This window comes from Rhincodon typus, chromosome 6, assembly GCF_021869965.1.
Source record: "Rhincodon typus isolate 14 chromosome 6, sRhiTyp1.1, whole genome shotgun sequence".
Lineage (NCBI taxonomy): Eukaryota > Metazoa > Chordata > Chondrichthyes > Orectolobiformes > Rhincodontidae > Rhincodon > Rhincodon typus.
In genome coordinates, this window is record NC_063337.1 from 61,870,275 (window position 1) to 61,887,959 (window position 17,685).

At 40.3% G+C, this 17,685-nt stretch overlaps 1 protein-coding gene across 8 annotated transcripts in view; it reads left to right on the plus strand.

Annotated features, from left to right (window-relative positions):
- Positions 1-17,685, plus strand: part of cep295 (centrosomal protein 295) — a 141,671-nt gene that overhangs the window by 12,276 nt on the left and 111,710 nt on the right. For 5 of the 8 annotated variants that reach the window (XR_007262362.1, XM_048598505.1, XM_048598506.1 and 2 more), the window contains 3 exons: positions 2,595-2,714; positions 6,972-7,085; positions 14,951-15,091. Coding sequence is in view for 7 of the 8 variants with exons in the window: in XM_048598505.1 (XP_048454462.1) it covers positions 2,595-2,714; positions 6,972-7,085; positions 14,951-15,091 (375 nt within the window). In the remaining variant the exon portion in view is untranslated. The remainder of the gene's footprint in view (positions 1-2,594; positions 2,715-6,971; positions 7,086-14,950; positions 15,092-17,685) is intronic. The other 3 variants (XM_048598511.1, XM_048598509.1, XM_048598510.1) reach the window with 1 other exon arrangement.

The following is a 17,685-nucleotide window of genomic DNA, read 5'->3' on the forward strand; positions in this document are numbered from 1 at the left end:
CCTTAAGTGGGGGCAATCTCGAACAAAAGGTCAGTTTTAGGGTGAAGGGTGGCAGATTTATCAGAGATGAAGAGAAATTACTTCTCTTGGAAGGGTCATGAATCTGTGGAATTCATTGCCCCAGAGTGCAGTGGATGGTGGGACGTTGAGTAAATTTGAGGAGGAGTTAGACAGTTTTTAGATTTAGTGATGGGTTGAATGGTTATGGGGAGCACACAGGAAAGTGGAGTTGAAGCCATGATGATATCAGCCATGATCATATCAAATGGTGGAACTGGCTCGAGTGGCTGAATTGCCTGCTCCTGCTTATGTTCTTTTATACCTGTCAATGAGGAAAGTTGCTCAAGTATGTCCTGTGCGCTAGGCCAATTATTTTCCCTTTTTATACACTTGGATGCTTTTGCTATCCAATTTTTATCTTGCACTAGTTTTCTTTCATAATTTGATCTTTTTAGTAAAATTTTGATCTTTGAAAGTTTCCTGATCTTCCAGTCTGTCACTGGCCTTTGCAATATGTTATGTCTTAGTTTTTGTCTATATATCATCTTTGCTTAGCCAGGGACCTCTTGTGTGCTCCCCAGACCCCAACAGATCATTCTATTGGAATATATTTTAGTTGGGAGCAAATGAATATCTCCTTATACATCTACCACAGCTCAGCAGAAACTGTCCTCCCTTTTAGTCTTCCTTTCCCAGTTCACTGGGGCCAAATCTGTTCTGTGCCTGTTTAACTCCAGAATGCTAGTGCGGGACTCCAGTTTCTTGTCCTCCAAGTGAGTTTGAAATTATGGCATGCTATGGTCACTCTTCCTTGGAGGATCCTTTCTTATAAGATCGTTAATTAATACCATTGCTGAGCTGTCTTCGCACAATACCAAATCTAAAATAGCTGGCTCCCTGATTCGTTCTTGGAGCAATATGTTGTAGAACCAATGAACCCTCCCTCAAGGCAACCCTTGCCACTTTGATCGCTCCAGTCTATTATGTGTATTAAAATTACCAATATTTACAGTTGTACCATTTTCTTACAAGGCTGCAGTATTTCCTGGTTTATACAGTGCCGCACTGCAGGACTACTGTTTGGGGACCTATAGATTATACTCACCAGGGACTTCTTTCCCTTGTTATTTCTTTAATTTAACCCAGACTGATTCAACATCTTGATCTCCAGTGCTGATATCACTTCTCACGACAGCACTGATCTTGTCCTTTACTGACAAAGACTTAGCAGCACCTTTTCCATTCTGCCTATCCTTCTGAAACACTGAATGCTCTTGGATATTGAATTCCCAAACTTGGTTTCCCTGCAGCCACCTTTTGATCAGCACCATATCATGCCTATTTACCTTTTTATTTGTGCTGTTAACTCATTAATTTTGTTCTGATTGCTTCATACATTCGGATGCAAAAAGCCTTTAAGTTTGTTCTGTTATCACATTTCCCTACTCTTCTATGATTCCTTGGTGTAGGTATTTTTTTATTTTCTGGTAACAATTAACCTCATCACTAACTTGCACTCCTACCTCCCCCTTTTAACTTTGATTTCCTGATCTTATATGCAATGAGATCCCCATTCCCCCACCCCAGCAATTTAATTTAAAGACCTATCTCCAGCCCTAGTTCCGTGATTCATAAGGACTCTGGCCCCAGCGTGATTCAGGTCAAACTCTTCCCATTAAAAGAGCTTCCTCCTTCCCACTACTGGTGCCAGTATCCAGTGAATTCCAACCCATTCCTCCCATTATCAATCTTTGAACCATGCTTTTACCTCTTCAATCATGTTGACTCTGCCAATTAGCTCAAGTCTCAGGTAGTAATCTGGAGGGTACCTATTTAGTTCTGCTTTTTAATGTAGACCCCACCTGCTCATATTCCCTCAGCAGAACCTGTTTCCTCTTTCTAACTATGTTGTTTATACCTATATGGACCATAATAACTGGATCTTTCCTCTCCCATTCTAAGTTCCCTTAGAACTGACATGAGATATCATGAACACAGGCACCAGGCAGGTAACGCAGCCTTTGGTGCTTTTCATCCTGGTCGCAGAACGGGGTCTTTTCCCGTGACTGTAGTAACCCCTGTTACAACTATATATATAATGGCTCCCTGTACCATGGTCAGTTTGCTCACCCTCTACAGCCCCTCCAGAACACCACTGGCATGTTTGTTTCCATGTTGCACATCATCATGACTTAGAACTATATTGCACTTTTGTTGTTGCGTCAAAAATCATCCTGTGAATGAATTGAAGTAAAATTGCTGTCTCCACCTGTCCTGCTACCTTTAATGACTTATACATACGTACGTACATATGTGTGTACACATGTGCCTAGGTGTCCCTATTTCTGTGCACTTCCTTTAAGTACCCTTTTAGTTTATACTATGTTAGATTTTTTTTTCCAACAATACATCACCTTGCATATGTGCTTGTTGAACTTTATCTGGAACCCATTGTCCTCATCAACCCCCTCTCTAAACAACCCCATGTTAGTCAAATGTGATTTTTCCCTTAACAAATCCATGACGGGCTTTCATTTACGAACCCATGTTTGTCCATGTGACAATTAATTCCATCCTTAATTACTGTTTTGCAGGTTCCCACAATGTTAAACTGGTCTGTAATCACTGGACTTATGCTGGCAGCCTTTTACTGGATATCATGTTACAATTTTTTAGGCTTCTGGTGCCACCCTGAATCTAAGGAGAAATTTATGGTCAGTGCCTCTGCAATTTCCATATTCATCTCTCCATACCCTCGAATACATCTTATCCAGTTCCACTACCTTGCCAGCTTTTAAATACTGGCAGCTTATCCAGTAACTCCAGTAATTTTGAACTGTTATTGAGACTCAATTCGCTCTTTTATCACCAGGGGCATGAGTAGCATTATCTTTGTTGGCAAAACGGGGTTTGGCAAAGGTGTTAAATTAATACCTTGCATCTGTCTTTACCATGTGTAAACCCCCTTTTTTCTATCCCTAATTGGCTCTGCTCCTCTTTGCCACCCTTTTATATGCCTACAAAGGATTTTGAGACCACCTTTATGTTGGCTGCCAGTCTCTATTTAATAATCCCTCTTTGCTTCTTTTGTGTTCACACCTATCATTAACACACTTTCCTCAGCTTGTCTCCATTTTTTAATCCAGTGACTCCTAGATTTGTTTGCCCTACCTTTCCCTTTTGAGGTAATTATTTCCACATTGCATAAACTACTACTACTTTGAAGGTAGCCCATTGTTCAGCTATAGGTTTTCCTGCCAATATTGTCTTCAGTCCAGCTCACCTCTGTTCTTACCTCATTTGAAGTCTCATTTAGTTATTCTTGTTTTGGATAGTGGATTCTTCTTTTGAAGTGTCATCCTAAACCTTCCAATACAATAATCACCTGTCCCCCTCAGTATTGAGACCTGATCGATTTGGCCCACTTGCTTTCCAAAAACAAGGTCTAGCAGTGTCTCCTTTAGAGAAAATTCTCCCTGACCTCGATCTAAGAACATTTGTCTCCCTGCACTTAGCACTATCACAATCCCAGTATATAGTTGGATACTTAAACTTACCCTATTATAACTATATTCTTGCCACGTACAAGGCATGTCTTCTGTATTTTCATTGCAGATTTCTTCTTTTACATCTATCTTACTCTGATCTACAGATTACACCAAGCAGTTGCATCCTTCTTGTTCCTTGGCTGCAGCGAAGTTTATTCTGTCCTTGAACTGTCTGATATTCTTTCTTCAACACAGCAATACTCTTCTTATTCAGTACTACCACCCTTTCCTCTCCTGAATTTCTTGTTTCCAGGAATATTTAACCCCATCCTCTCCCTCTTGAGCTAGGTCTTTTATTCCCACATGATAATTCCACATGGCAATCTGTAGCTCACCATTTTATTTTCTATAACTTTTGCTTTCTCATACATATACTCTAACAATGGTTTAAAGGTGAAATTTCTCTCTTATTCCAACTCCATCCATTAACTTTGTTACTATCTGTCTCCTAGGTTTCTACATACAGTGGTATTCCTTTCTGATTGTCTTGGTTCTCTCTCATCTGCCAATTTTTTTTTTTAAATCCCTTCCTGACAGTTCTAGCAAATGCAAGGAAATTGGTCCCAACTTAGCTCCAGCTTGTACAAGAGGCATCTCACCCAGAGCCTGTCCTATGTCCTGGGAATCTAAAACCCTTCCTTCTGTCCCATCTTGACAACCACACACTTATCTGGTATATCCTTCTATTTCTGTACTTACTGAAAGTAATCTAGCGATAACTACTGATGAAGTGCTGCTTACTTTTTTTAAACCTAGCTCCCTAAATTCAAACTACAGGACCACATCCTACTTATTATCTATGTTGTTGGTAGCAGTGTGGATTCCATGTGGTTTGATCACTCTCCCAGAAGAATGTTGTGCAGCTGCTATGCAACATCATTGACCTTGAAGGCAACATATTATCCTGGAGTTGCAACCATGGGCACATGTATGTTTGTACAGTTAATAACAGGTTGAACCCTGCTGATAATTAAACCAAAACCAAAGCCCCCAGTGTGTGACATTGGGAGTAGAGGTTCCCTTCTAATAATTAAACCTGAAACACCCAGAGAAGCTCGCATCACCTTTATAATCTGTTTTTAAAAAGTGGTTGAATGAAAGAAACTGCCTGATATTCATTCTATAAGTAACAGTGTATTTATTTATTTAAGCCTAACAGTGAACAAATTAACAAAATTACTAACAAACTGAACAATTCCCCCTTAACTACTAACTGCCCCCTAACTGAACTAAATTCTACTGGTATGCTGTTCCAAAAAGCACAAGTCCCACTTATATAAACCCAAGTAATAAGAAAATAAATTAAAACTTAGTCTCTCAAAGTCTACACGTCTTTCTTCTGCTGATCCAGCTATCTGGGATGTTTTCTCCGTGAAGTCTTCTGTGAGGACTCCTAGCTAGAGCGCCGTGGTACCTTTTATGGTTAGATGGTACTATTTTAGAGAGCTTTGATTCCTTGTGAGAGATAGATGCTCTCGCATCGAACTTCAAAAACCCTCTCCTTATCTATCTTGGATGACATATCAATTTTCTTACAATAGCATCTGTCTGAGGTTGCCAAAACCATCAGATTTAAATTCAATTGGCTTTTAATCACTAAGTGCTTGGTTTAAATTTATTGGCTGACTCCAGCTCATTGCCAAAACTTCAAAACGAGCCTAAGGTTTCCAATCACACAACCAATTAATAAATGTTTCAATTTCAGAACTGGCTGTACATCTTCAGCTACATAGACAGTTTTTTTTTCTGTATAAATCTCTAATCTTAGAAAAGCACTTTAGCACTTTACCACTTTAAGGAACCACGTGGTCTTCTGCATTATCTTTTTTTGACAAACAAATTCTAGCTTCCCGCCTTCCAATTCGCAATTACTCTACACAAGCTTTTTCACTCTTCTTTTCTTCCTGGATAGCTCGGCCATCCGCAGTGCTGCGGGCTTGGCTCTTCCTGCACTACTCAGAGGAATTATTACCTTCCCCATTATCCTGAACGGAAAACTGATTAGTGAGCAAAATCATCTTGGGGGACTTCTGCATTACCTGCCTGGGTCTCTAGAACTACCTAGTGGTCATTCATTCACTAGTTTCCTGCATGTCCTAGGGTGGTAGCACCACCCTAAGCAACCCATTCAAGTCGTCTTCTGTCTTGTGACTGCAACACAGGGTCTACAGTTATTACTTGAGTTCTGAAACTCAGCTGAAGTTTTTACAACTGGTGACCCTTCCTTTGCTTGTCTATTCACATGAAATGTCCATGACCCTCTAATGCAGAATGGGCATTTTGCTTAGCCATGCTTCCCTGATATACCTTAAGCTTATCTTTGAACTATTTACTGTAAATTGGAAATTAGAGTAGAGAAGATAGAATTATTCACTAACTTATTCACCTACTGAAGGGTGAGTGTATGACTCAATTCTGAAAGTGGAAAAGCTTTTTGTTTTAAAGTAAAGCCTAGAGGCACCTGTTTCTCCTTGCCAAACTGCCAGCAGTCTATGCTCAGTTGTACTGAGATACAATATAATCTAAAACTTGAGTTAGCTGAGCTTCATTTATAGAAGAGTTAAAACCAATTCCCTTCATGAGCTTTTTTTTTGTTTACCTTCCTTCTGAAGATGGTCAAGTAAACAACCAATTTCTTCAAATGCTGTGGTCAACTTGCTGTGCAATAATATTTCTAAGATTTAAATAATTTTTTGACCCTTTTCCTTTTTTACCCTCCAAATGTCATGGGAATGTAGTTTTGCACTCTTTGTCCTCTCAAATTATCCAAAATTCCACCAGTTACTGAAACGCTTTGATTGTTACCTCCAAGGTTAGGGTAGCCGTATTTAGTTTGGTCTCTTTTTGTAAAGCAGGGCAATTATTCCTTCAACTAGGAAACTGAGGAGTTGTTTGTTTGCCCTCGGAGATCGGACAAATGAAATGAGAATGAGCTGTGAAGTTGCAAGGAACGCTGCCAATTGTCCTATAAACTTGATTTGTGCATAACAACAGAGTCAAGTCACAAGTAGATTATTTAACTTTTCAAAACGTGAAGGGGCAGAGTGGAAAATGAAATCCAAACTAGAAAGAGAATTATGATAAGAAAGATAAGTAGTTTCAATTTGGATGTTAAGATTCGTAATTTAAAAATACCCTTGATGTTGGTTTTATTACTGTTGCATTTCCTCCCAAACTTTGGCCTGTTTGAACTGAACCTAAAAAGTAGTTGCACTGGAAATATGAATGTTTCTTTGAACTTGGTCAGAAGATTATTTGTTATTAGTGGTATCTGATACTGTTCCTGTTAAAGGTAGTACAAAGCAAATTCATTTTGAACAAAAATAATTTCCAAAATGTAATGCTTGCTTTTAAAAAATCTATTTTCAATAATGCCATTCATTTTTGTGGAAACAACTTTACGACTTTTCTTTTAAACGATAGGATCTTGAAGTGCAAAACTATCCAGCAGTGAAGATGTACGATATTGACAGCTTCTCTGTGACACACTACCATTTGCCTGAACCTTGTGTGGACCGAGAAAGTGACACACAACAGGTATCTGAATTATTTGAATACAAATAAATAGCTTATTTATTACATAGAATACACAGCAAAGAGACCAACCCATGCTGATATTTCCTCCACTTGAGCATTCTCTCATCATTACTCATTTAAATCCATCAATGTAACACTGTATCCCTTTCTTTCTGAAATGCTTATCCAGCCTCCCCTTAAAAGTTACTTAGAATCTCCTGAACCACTTCACGGTGGAAAATTGCACATTATCACTGCAGCTTCTTGTTGGCGTTTCTTTTGGTTTGCTTTGATTCCTAGATAACTAGCTCAGATTTAGTGACCTCCTCATTTTGCTTTACCCATATTGAAAACATTTCCTGTGCCCATGCTATCAAAATCTTTTCAGAATTTAAGATCTGCATTCAGTCATCCCTAAGAGTTTTCTCATTGCATAAGAAGAGAAATATTGCATGTCCCATCCTTTCCTGATGAGTACAACTTCTCTCATTCCAGATATCATCCTTTTGAAATTTTTTTTGCATCATCTCCAATGCTTTTGTCCTTTAATAGTGCAGCAAATGTTTTTTATTAACTGGCACTTAAGGGACCAAGTGTGTGCCAGTTAATCAAATATTCCAGTTGATCAAAAGATCCACATAATCAATGTAAAAACACATACTAAGTAATAGAAATATAATGCAGGGGGTATACACATCACTCTTATTTACAGCAAAAGTCAAATAAAACCTACCAACAGAGAGCTTTCTCACTTGCACCCTCAACTGACTACTTGGGGATGCAACGACCTAGTGGGTTTTTTTTAGCTAGGCTGTTAATCCAGAGATTTAAATAATGTTCTGGGGACCTTGGTTTGAATCCTGCCACAGCAGATGGTGGAATTTGAATTCAGTAAAAATCTGGAATTAAAAGTCTAATGATAACAATGAATCCATTGTCAATTGTCTAGTTCACTAATGCCCTTGAGGGAGAGAAACTGCCATCCTGACTTAGTTTGGCCTACATGTGAGTCCAGACTCTTAACTGTCCTCTTGGTAATTAGGGGTGGACGCCGCCTTCCTGTGAATTACTAAAAACGAACTCAGACACTGTGTAGATTGTGATAATATAGTAAATTTCCGGTATTTGAAGTATGTAATTGTTGGTTCATCAGGAGTGCTGGTTCATAATGTGTCAGTTAAAACAAAGTTTGCTGTTATTTCAAATGTATTCTAACTTAATATGCTTTCTATCTCTCTCTATTTTTAAATCTTACTCGTCTCCAGATAAACCCTAGTGTGTTTTTTGCTGCACTTAGGGTTTTTTTTGAACTGCATCACAAATTTTAAGTGTTTTGTACTTCTAGTTCCTTGTTTTTCATCCACTGTATTTAGATTTGTATTTTCCAAGTTTTGCTTTATTCATTGGGTGTAGGTGCCGCTGGCTGGGCCAGCATTTATTGCAATCCTGTAATGGATTTGAATGGAGTGCCTTGACAGGCTATTTTAAAAATCACTTAAGAGTCAACCACATTGTGACTTTGCATTTATATGTGCCAGACTAGGTAAGGAAGGGGGTTTCTTTCCTGGAAGGACATAATGAGTTATATGTGTTTTTTATGACAGTTGACAGTGGTTACATGATCATCCTTAGACTGCCTTTTTGTTCTTGAAATTTTACATTTTTGTTTTTGATTGAATTTTAAACCTTACCATCTACCATGGCAGGATTCGAACATTATTCTAGGAATTTGGATTACAAGTCTATTGACATTACCACAATACCATAGCCTTTGCACAAGTGGACTATGTGACTTTATTTTTTTCTTAAAAATTGTACCTCACTTATTCGTGCTCAATGTCATCTGCTAGCTGTGTGTCCATTCCGCCTATTCAGTGATGTAGTCTGCACTTTCCCAATTGGTTTGGTATTGCACATTTGGAAATTATTTAGTTTGCTGTATACTGTGAAAATATGCCATTTTCACCTTCCTCCACTCTGAATTGCTCCCTTTTACGCTTAGCTTTTTCTGTCTTAAAACCAGCTGGCTATACATTATGCAACTTGCCATCGGACGTTTTTGATCTTATTTGTTTTTCTATTGGGGGCACCTTAACCAGGGTCTTTTGGAAATCTAGATGTAATATGTCATCCAAGAATTCAATAATGTTAGTCACATAAGATTTTTTGAAATCATGCTGACTTTTTAAAATCATTCTTCCATTGATTCTACCTGTTTTTCTATTTTCTCCTTCAACAGAGACTCAAGTGCTTTCTCATCACAGTTAATTTGAATGTTTATAGTTTCCTGGATGTGTTCCCTTCCAATTTTAAATATAATATTGCCAATTCTCTCAGCAATGCACATATTCTCAGGTGCAGTATCATTGGTGTATAATACAATAGAGACAGACCAGCTTCCAATTTTGATGTGCATGCATGGGCATAATCTGTTTGGACCAGGAGATTTACCCCCTTCTGAATTTGGTTTGTTTATGTATTATCAATTTCAGTTTTCAGTTATTAATTCTAATCTCATTGTCTGATGTATCCTTGGTTAATACTGAAACTAAGTAGGTATTTAATGTTTCTACCAAATTTTTTACCCACACTTTTTCCCTGAAGATTTCTGTTCATCCCTTCGTGGTCCTATTCTCATCTTGACTTTTTCTTGGTATGTGCCTGTGAAGTATTGTACACCTTGAATAATTTAGCTTTGTCAATCCTGCTTGCCTTCCTAAAATGCTTGTCTTATTTACTTGTCCATTTTGTGTTTTCCTTTATCATGGTGTCCCTTGCTGTCCATGTATTTGTGTATCCCTCTTGCCTTGATCTCAACTTTTCCTTTTCTCATTATCCATCAAAAATGTATCAGTATGTTTAGTATGTTCTTGGGTTTTGTAGCAGAATATTTTCTCAACTTCATGTAAAGGTTTACTAATACTGAGTAGTTACAAGACCTAATCCAGGTATGAGTGTGTTCTTGCAAGTTTAACAGAATATGTTTATCATGACAAATAGAAAATAAATTATACTCGAGTGGTTTTTCAGGACTGCTTTATTTGTGGTTTACTGGAAACATCTCTCATTCTAATCTTTGCATTACTACTTCTGCTATCACTTCTGACTGACATTTGAAGCACACAATAATAAGCATGAGCGTTTTGAGAACTAAAAGAATTGCGGATGCTGTAAATCGGGAACAAAAACAAAGTTGCTGGATAAGCTCAGCAGGTCTGGCAGCATCTGTGAAGGAGAAAACAGAGTTAACGTTTCGGGTCTGGTGACCCTTCCTCGGAATTCTGTAGTTCTGAGGAAGGGTTACTGGACCCGAAATGTTCACTCTGTTTTTTCCCTTCGCAGATGCTGCCAGACCTGCTGAACTTATCCAGCAACTTTGTTTTTGTTACGAGAGTTTTGAGTCCTTTAGGTGGAAGCCCTCACTGAATTTATGTTGCAGTTGAGGTGGGGATACTCAAGTGGTCAATGTTACGACTTGGATAGTGTGTTGGAAATGGAATCCCTGATTCTTGGAGTTGTCACCAAAGTTAAACTTTAGAAAGTATGCAAAATTCCTTAATTTGGTCCTTAGACCCAGGTTGACAGCATGGACCAGGTTTCTGGACTTAACAAAAATTACTGTTTGTTACAAGTAATTGGTCAGAAGCTACAGGTAGGCCGTTATGAACCATCTGCATGTAACTGATCTGGAACGAGGGGAGCCTTGTTAACTATGAGGATCTGATTGGCCCAGGTTAACAACTGCAATCAGGAAAGCCCTGGCTGACTAATATAATCAGGAGATGAGAATCTCCTCAGATGAGGATGGACTCTGAGTTGGCTGGCCACAGCCAGGGTGCTGTGCATTAGAAAGTGAAGGTGATTTGGTGACAGAACAGTGGCCTCTGTGCACTTATTTCAGTAACTCTACTAATTAAAGCTCTCGGAACACTTATCAACTCAGCCTTGCCCTACACGCATGCGCACACTAGCATACACTCCCGTCTGCACCACATAATCATCTGTTTTATGGACGGGATAAAAGACTGGGAAGGTTGTTCATTGGTTGCTGAGTTCATTGTTATAGAATCCCTACGGTGTGGAAACAGGCCCAACAAGTCCACACCGAATCTCGGAGCATCCCACCCAGACCCATTTCCCTATAACCCACCTAATCTACACCTCCCTGAACACTACAGGCAATTTAGCATGGCCAATCCACCTAGCCTGCACATCTTTGGACTGTGGGAGGAAACCCACGCAGACACGGGGAGAACGTGCAAACTCCACACAGACAGTCACCCGAGGGTGGAATCGAACCTGGGTCCCTGGTGCTGTGAGGCTGCAGTGCTAACCACTGAGCCATATTGCCGCTTATGCTGCTTGTGCTGGTGGGTCTTCTACTGCTTCTCGGTCTTCCTTCTCAGATGCTTTCACTGGTTTGCAGTAGCCACAGGGAAGCAGTCCACACGTTTTGTAAAAGGTCTCTGACTTAAAGTCATGGAGAGGTGATGACCCCAGTGGTATTATCAAGAGAACCAGCCGTACTTCTGTGGACTCAGGTTCGAATCCTGCCATGGCAGATAGTGGAATTTGAATTCAATAAATATCTAGAATTAAGAGTCTAACGATAACTGTGAAACCATTGCTGATGGTCAGAAAAACCCATTGGTTCACTAATGTCCTTTTGGGGAGGAAACTGCCATCCTTAACTGGTCTGGCTGACATGTGACCCCAGAGCCACATCAGTGTGGGAGCTGTTCTGGGACCTCTGCTCCTTGTGACCTTTATAAATGACTTGGATGAGGAAATGGAAGGGTGGGTTAGTAAGTTTGCCAATGGCACGAAGGTTGGTGGAGTTGTGGACAGCATGGAGGGCTGTTGTAGATTGCAACGGGACATTGACAGGATGCAGAGCTGGGCAAAGAAGTGGCAGATGGAATTCAACCCAGAAAAGTGTGAAGTGATTCATTTTGGAAGGTTGAATTTGAATGCAGAATACAGAGTTAATGGCAGGATTCTCGGCAGTGTGGAGGAACAGAGGGATCTTGGGGTCCACGTCCATAGATCCTCAAAGTTGCTACCCAAGTTGATAGGGCTATTAAGAAGGCGTATGGTGTAGAACATAGAACAGAGAACAGTACAGCACAGTACCGGCCAGTCAGCCCACGATGTTGTGCCGAACTTTTACCCAAACCTAAGGTCTATCTCACCTCCACCCCTACCTTATACTATCATCCATATGCCTATCTAATAGCTGCTTAAATGCCCCTAATGAGGCTGACTCCACTACCCTCTCTGGCAATGCATTCCAAGTCCCGACCACTCTCTGAGTAAAGAACCTACCTCTAACGTCTCCGCTATATCTACCTCCTCTCACTTTAAAACTATGCCCCCTCGTAATAACTACCTCCACCCTAGGAAAATGTCTGTGCATTAGAAAGTAAAGGGTGATTTGGTGACGGAACACTGGCCTCTGTGCAATTATTTCAGTAACTCTACTAATTAAAGCTCTCTTCCACTTATCAACTCAGCCTTGCCCCACACACATGTGCAACACGTGTTGGCTTTCGTTGGCAGGGGAATTGAGTTTAAGAGCTGCGAGGTTATACTCCTGCTCTATAAAACTCTGGTTAGACCACACTTGGAATATTGTGTTCAGTTCTGGTCACCTCATTACAGGAAAGATGTGGAAGCTTTAGAGAGGGAGCAGAGGAGATTTACCAGGATGCTGCCTGGACTGGAGGGCAGGTCTTATGAGGAAAGGTTGAGGGAGCTAGGGCTTTTTTCATTGGAGCGAAGAAGGACGAGGGGTGACTTGATAGAGGTGTACAAGATGATGAGAGGCATAGATAGAGTGGATAGCCAGAGACTTTTTCCCAGGGCAGAAATGGCTATCATGAGGGGACATAATTTTAAGGTGATTGGAGGAAGGTATAGGGGAGGTGTCAGAGGTAGGTTCTTCACACAGAGTGGTGGGCGTGTGGAATGCTCTGCTGGCAGTGGTAGTGGAATCAGATACTTTAGAGACTTTTAAACAACTCTTTGATAGGCACATGGAGGATAGTAAAATGTAGGGTACGCAGGTAGATTGGTCTTAGGATAATAGGTCAGCACAACATCGTGGGCCGAAGGGCCTGTACTGTTCTAACTGTCCTCTGGGTAATTGAGGATGGGCAGTAAATGCTGGCCTAGCCAGCAATGCCCACATCCTGTGAATGAAAAAGTAAAAAAGTTTACAGTGACTCAAAGTAAGAAATGAGGCTTCTTTGAGTGTAACATTCCTCTTACTGCAGAGAACAGTGACAGAGCTCCTGTGCTGTTGGAGTTCTAATGACTCCTCAGTATCTTGTTCAGAGCCCCAGGCTGTTCAGCTACCTAAGAACCAATAACGTTGGGAAGCAAGTAGCCTTTATCATTGATAACTGGTTATGAGTTCACAAATCGATCAATCAGTTGTGGCCAATTGTAGCTCCATCTGTACTGAATCCCTCAGCTCCAGCTTATCTGCAATTCACATTTCAGCTGCTGTAGTTGTATAAATGATGTTTAAAATCCAAATCAGGTTACTTGTTTTTCAAAATACAGTAATCCTCGGTTTTATAATTGTTCTTTTCCTGTTTATTTTGAAAATGAAATTCATTGATGTTAAGAAGTGTCTTTTTGTTTGACAGTATTTTTCATTATAATGCAACATCAAATTTGGCGATAGCAAGAGCATTCAACACACTAATTCAAATGCACAAAGCAGCTAAGAATCAAGTAAATTGTTAGAAGATAGATAATTTTAATCTTGAGAATCTCTGGTCATACAGTAACTAACGTAACATTTACTTGTCTAGGATTCTATCATTCAGCCATCTAACCAAAAGGTTGTATGAATTGCTTTTCTTCAAATAGGGAGTTCCTTCATTGTCTGTACTTGCACATGATCCTAGTCCTAAAATCACCTCCCGGAAGCCATATAACAATTATACAAGTGCTTGAAACTTCACTTACTTATCAGTTACAATCCATTTATAAATCTGTTTGAAAATTACACAAAGGTAGAATTAGGTACTTACATGTATGACATCACTTCTCCATTAAATGGCTGGTACTTAAACTGGCCTCTTTTTTTTTAAGGGAGCAATGAGCCTGTTTGGTTCATTTTCTCTCTTTTTTTGGTAGGTTAAGGGTGAGAAGTATAAGTGCCCTTTGAGTCTTTGCCAGCTTTGCATTCTCTTTTTAGCCTGGGCCCAAATATCATTCCTGAGACCTCATTCATGTCTATGTTGTGACTCCAAAGAGGATAATGAATTCACTAACATGGTTTTGTCTTTGTGAAAATCTGTGCCCTGACTGTGCTCTTGGGAAGCAAAAGAAAATCAAGCTGCAAACTTGCTTTTTCATATCAGTTCAACTTACTGGCGTTGTGATGCATTGGTGATTTCAATACAGCAAGTTTAGAAGTGTTGTACTGGGTGGCAGTGCAATGCCTAATCCTAATCTTCCTGCTTCTCAATTTCTTAAATGTCTGTCAAGAGCCAAACTCCATTGTGGTGGAGTAAAGGTTTAATAGAATAAAAGCAATGATAGAAGTAAGTAGCAACTTGGATTGAAGAATCTTTTTTCTTTTTAAAATTTTATGGAGGCTGTGACTGCTGGCTATAGCTGCACATTTGACCATTTACTTGGTTGTAAACAAAACAAAGTTTGGGATTTCTGAGTATCTCTTCTCATGGAAATATCACCTATTATTATAGTTCAAAGTTTCTGAGCGACCTGTTTAATATATACTGTGCAAACCAATCTGAATAGGTTAGGTGACGTAGCTTATCACAAGATATTCTGACATCTGGTCTGTCTTGGGGTATATTCACAAGTTTACTTCGCATTTTTACTTTACTTAAACTCTGTTTCAACAGCTTAGTGCTGAACTGACTGCTCAAGAGGAAGCAGAGCGCTTGGAGGATTTGCAACAAGAAGCTGAGATGGAGAGACTGGAGCAGTTGGAGAAAGCTAGATTGCGAGGCAGCCGTGCTCTCCAACTAGTTCATTTAATACAGGTACTCGGCCACTATCCATAAACTCAGTAAGTGTTCAAAAAATGGATAGTACAACCCAGTACTAATTTTTGAGTGAGGTCAGGATTGAAATAGCAATCCTATCTAATCCATATTGTTTTATTGTGAAAGAGGAGAAACAGGTGGCAGTGAAGTAGGTGAGAGAACATGGGGTTTGGTTGTTTGGCTGTATGATTTGACATTTAGTGTTGGTGATGTGTGATCTATTATCAGGGGATAGCATTCATGATGGGTGCAGTTCTGTTTGGGTGTTGATTGTATGGTGTTGTCTGATTATGGAACTAACACAATACTTTTTGGGGGAGGCGATAGCTAGTGGTATTGTCACCGGACTGTTAATCCAGAGACCCAGATAATGTTTTGGCGACCCAGGTTCGAATCCTGCCACAGTAGATGGTGGAATTTGAATTCAATAAATATCTGGAATTAAGAGTCTAATGATGACCATGAAACCATTGTCGATTGTTGGAAAAACCCATCTGGTTCACTAATGTCCTTTAGGGAAGGAAACTGCCACCCTTACCTGGTCTGGCCTACATATGACTCCAGACCCACAGCAATGCGGTTGACTCTTAACTGCCCTCTGGGCAATTGGGGATGGGCAATAAATGCTGCCTAGCCAGCGAAGCCCTCATCCTGTGAATGAATTTAAAAAAAAATTTTCCATTAGAAATTACCATACGCAAGGCCCTACAGTTGGGGGTTGGTTGGACAGGGCGTTGTGTTTAATTGGCTGTTGGGATGGTGTGTGAAGGAGGCTGTCTGGAGGCAGGTGAGTAGGGATCAAGTTGTGTAGTTGTTGGGAGGAAGTTTGGGATGACCTGAATGTAGGTGACCGTTGTTTGTGAATGGGTCTAAAGGATTTTGTTTGAAGTAGCGGGGTGAGCAGGCTGAGGGAGTTTGTCAGGCATTTGAGGCATCTGGCCCACAGTCATTTGGGCTGGGTTTTGCTGAGCAGAGTGGATTGAGTAGGTGATTCTGGGTGGGAGGAATCCTTAGGGGGAGGGGAGGAATCCTTAGGGGGAGGACAGGAACCTTTTTGAACATAGCCAGTGGGAGGGGTGGGGGAGGTGGGCATGAGTTGAGAACGGTTGGTTGAGATGTTTTGGAGAAATCTTGAGGATGACATTTTAGTGGTATGCAAGTTGTTACAGCAGGTTTTTGAGGTTTGGCTTGGCAGGGGGGACCATGAAAGTCGGTAGGTGGGTGGAGGGATAGGCATGAGGGTGATTAGCTGGCAGCTGAAGGTGGGTGGACCAAGTGTGAGTTTTTACTGGGGCAGAGGTCATGAGTGTCAGTTTGGTGAGGGCACTGGCGAGCAAACAAAGGAGTCAGTTGGGCAGAGGTCAGTGCGGTGCTTCAATAAAGTTTGGTAGGGGGTAGTTGGCTCATTGAATAATGGGGTTAGAGTCAGGTGCTATATCTTTTGTCAGTGGCATCTATTGTTGGAAGATCTTTGAGTGGCGGGTGAGTGTTTGAGGAGCCTGTTCTTTAGTTAGCCAAGAGCTAAATTGTATTTAGTTCCATTTCCTTTCCTGGCAAACTATAAGACTGGTTCCCCAATCACTCATCCTCTACCTACCTTTTTAAACTTCTGACTCAAAATCTGAGTTGGGGGCATTTTTTTGGGGGTTGCAGATGCAGTGGAATTGCTTGATGGAAGTTAAATAATTCTAAAATATCTGTAGGGACTCAACTACATATTTGTCATGTCCAGCTCCTGTTTCACCAAGATGTGCCGAATTCTTAGAAGTTTAATAGCTTTTAGATTTGCAGCCAGCACACTTTTGGTGTTGCCTGTTGAGATTACATTCTCAGAGTTGTCCACCTCTTGTGAAATTGATGTATATTCTGTACTAGCCATCCTGTTGGCCTATTAGATTGGTCCCTCCAAAAATATACCACTACCTACACTAATCCCACTCTCCCACAATATGCCCATGCCTTGAATGTTATGACACTTCAACTGCTTGTCACAGTACTTTTTGTTTAAGAAAGATTGTGGCTTCCTGTCTCCAGTACCCATCCAGACACCACCACTCTTGCTGAAAAGGTCTTTTCCCCAAATCCCCTCTAAACCTCTTGACTTTCACTTTAAAATTAAAATTATGCTCCCTTGTGATTGATTTTTCAACTAAGAGGAACATCTGCTTTCTATCCACCCTTTCCATGCCCCTTGTGATCTTGTACCACACTACTAGGTTCCCCCTCAATCTTCTCTGCTCCAAATAAAACCCAAGCTTATCCAGCCTGTCTTCATAGCTGAAATACTCCCATCTCAGTGAATCTTCTCTGCATTCCCTCCAGTTCAATCACATCCTTTTCTGCAGTGTGGTGACCAGAACTCTGCCTAACCAAAGTTTTTTACAGCTCAAACATGACCTCCCTGCTGTTATATCTATGCCACAATTCATTTACCAGTAGTTGTTTTGTGGTCTATTTGTGTCTAGAACTGTATTTGTTGTTCTCAAACTTGCCAAACTTCACATTTTCTTTTTTTAAAGAGAGATCTCAATTTGTAATTGCCTTCCTCCTTTACTTATCGTTTGAATTTGTTGGAATGAAACACACGACCT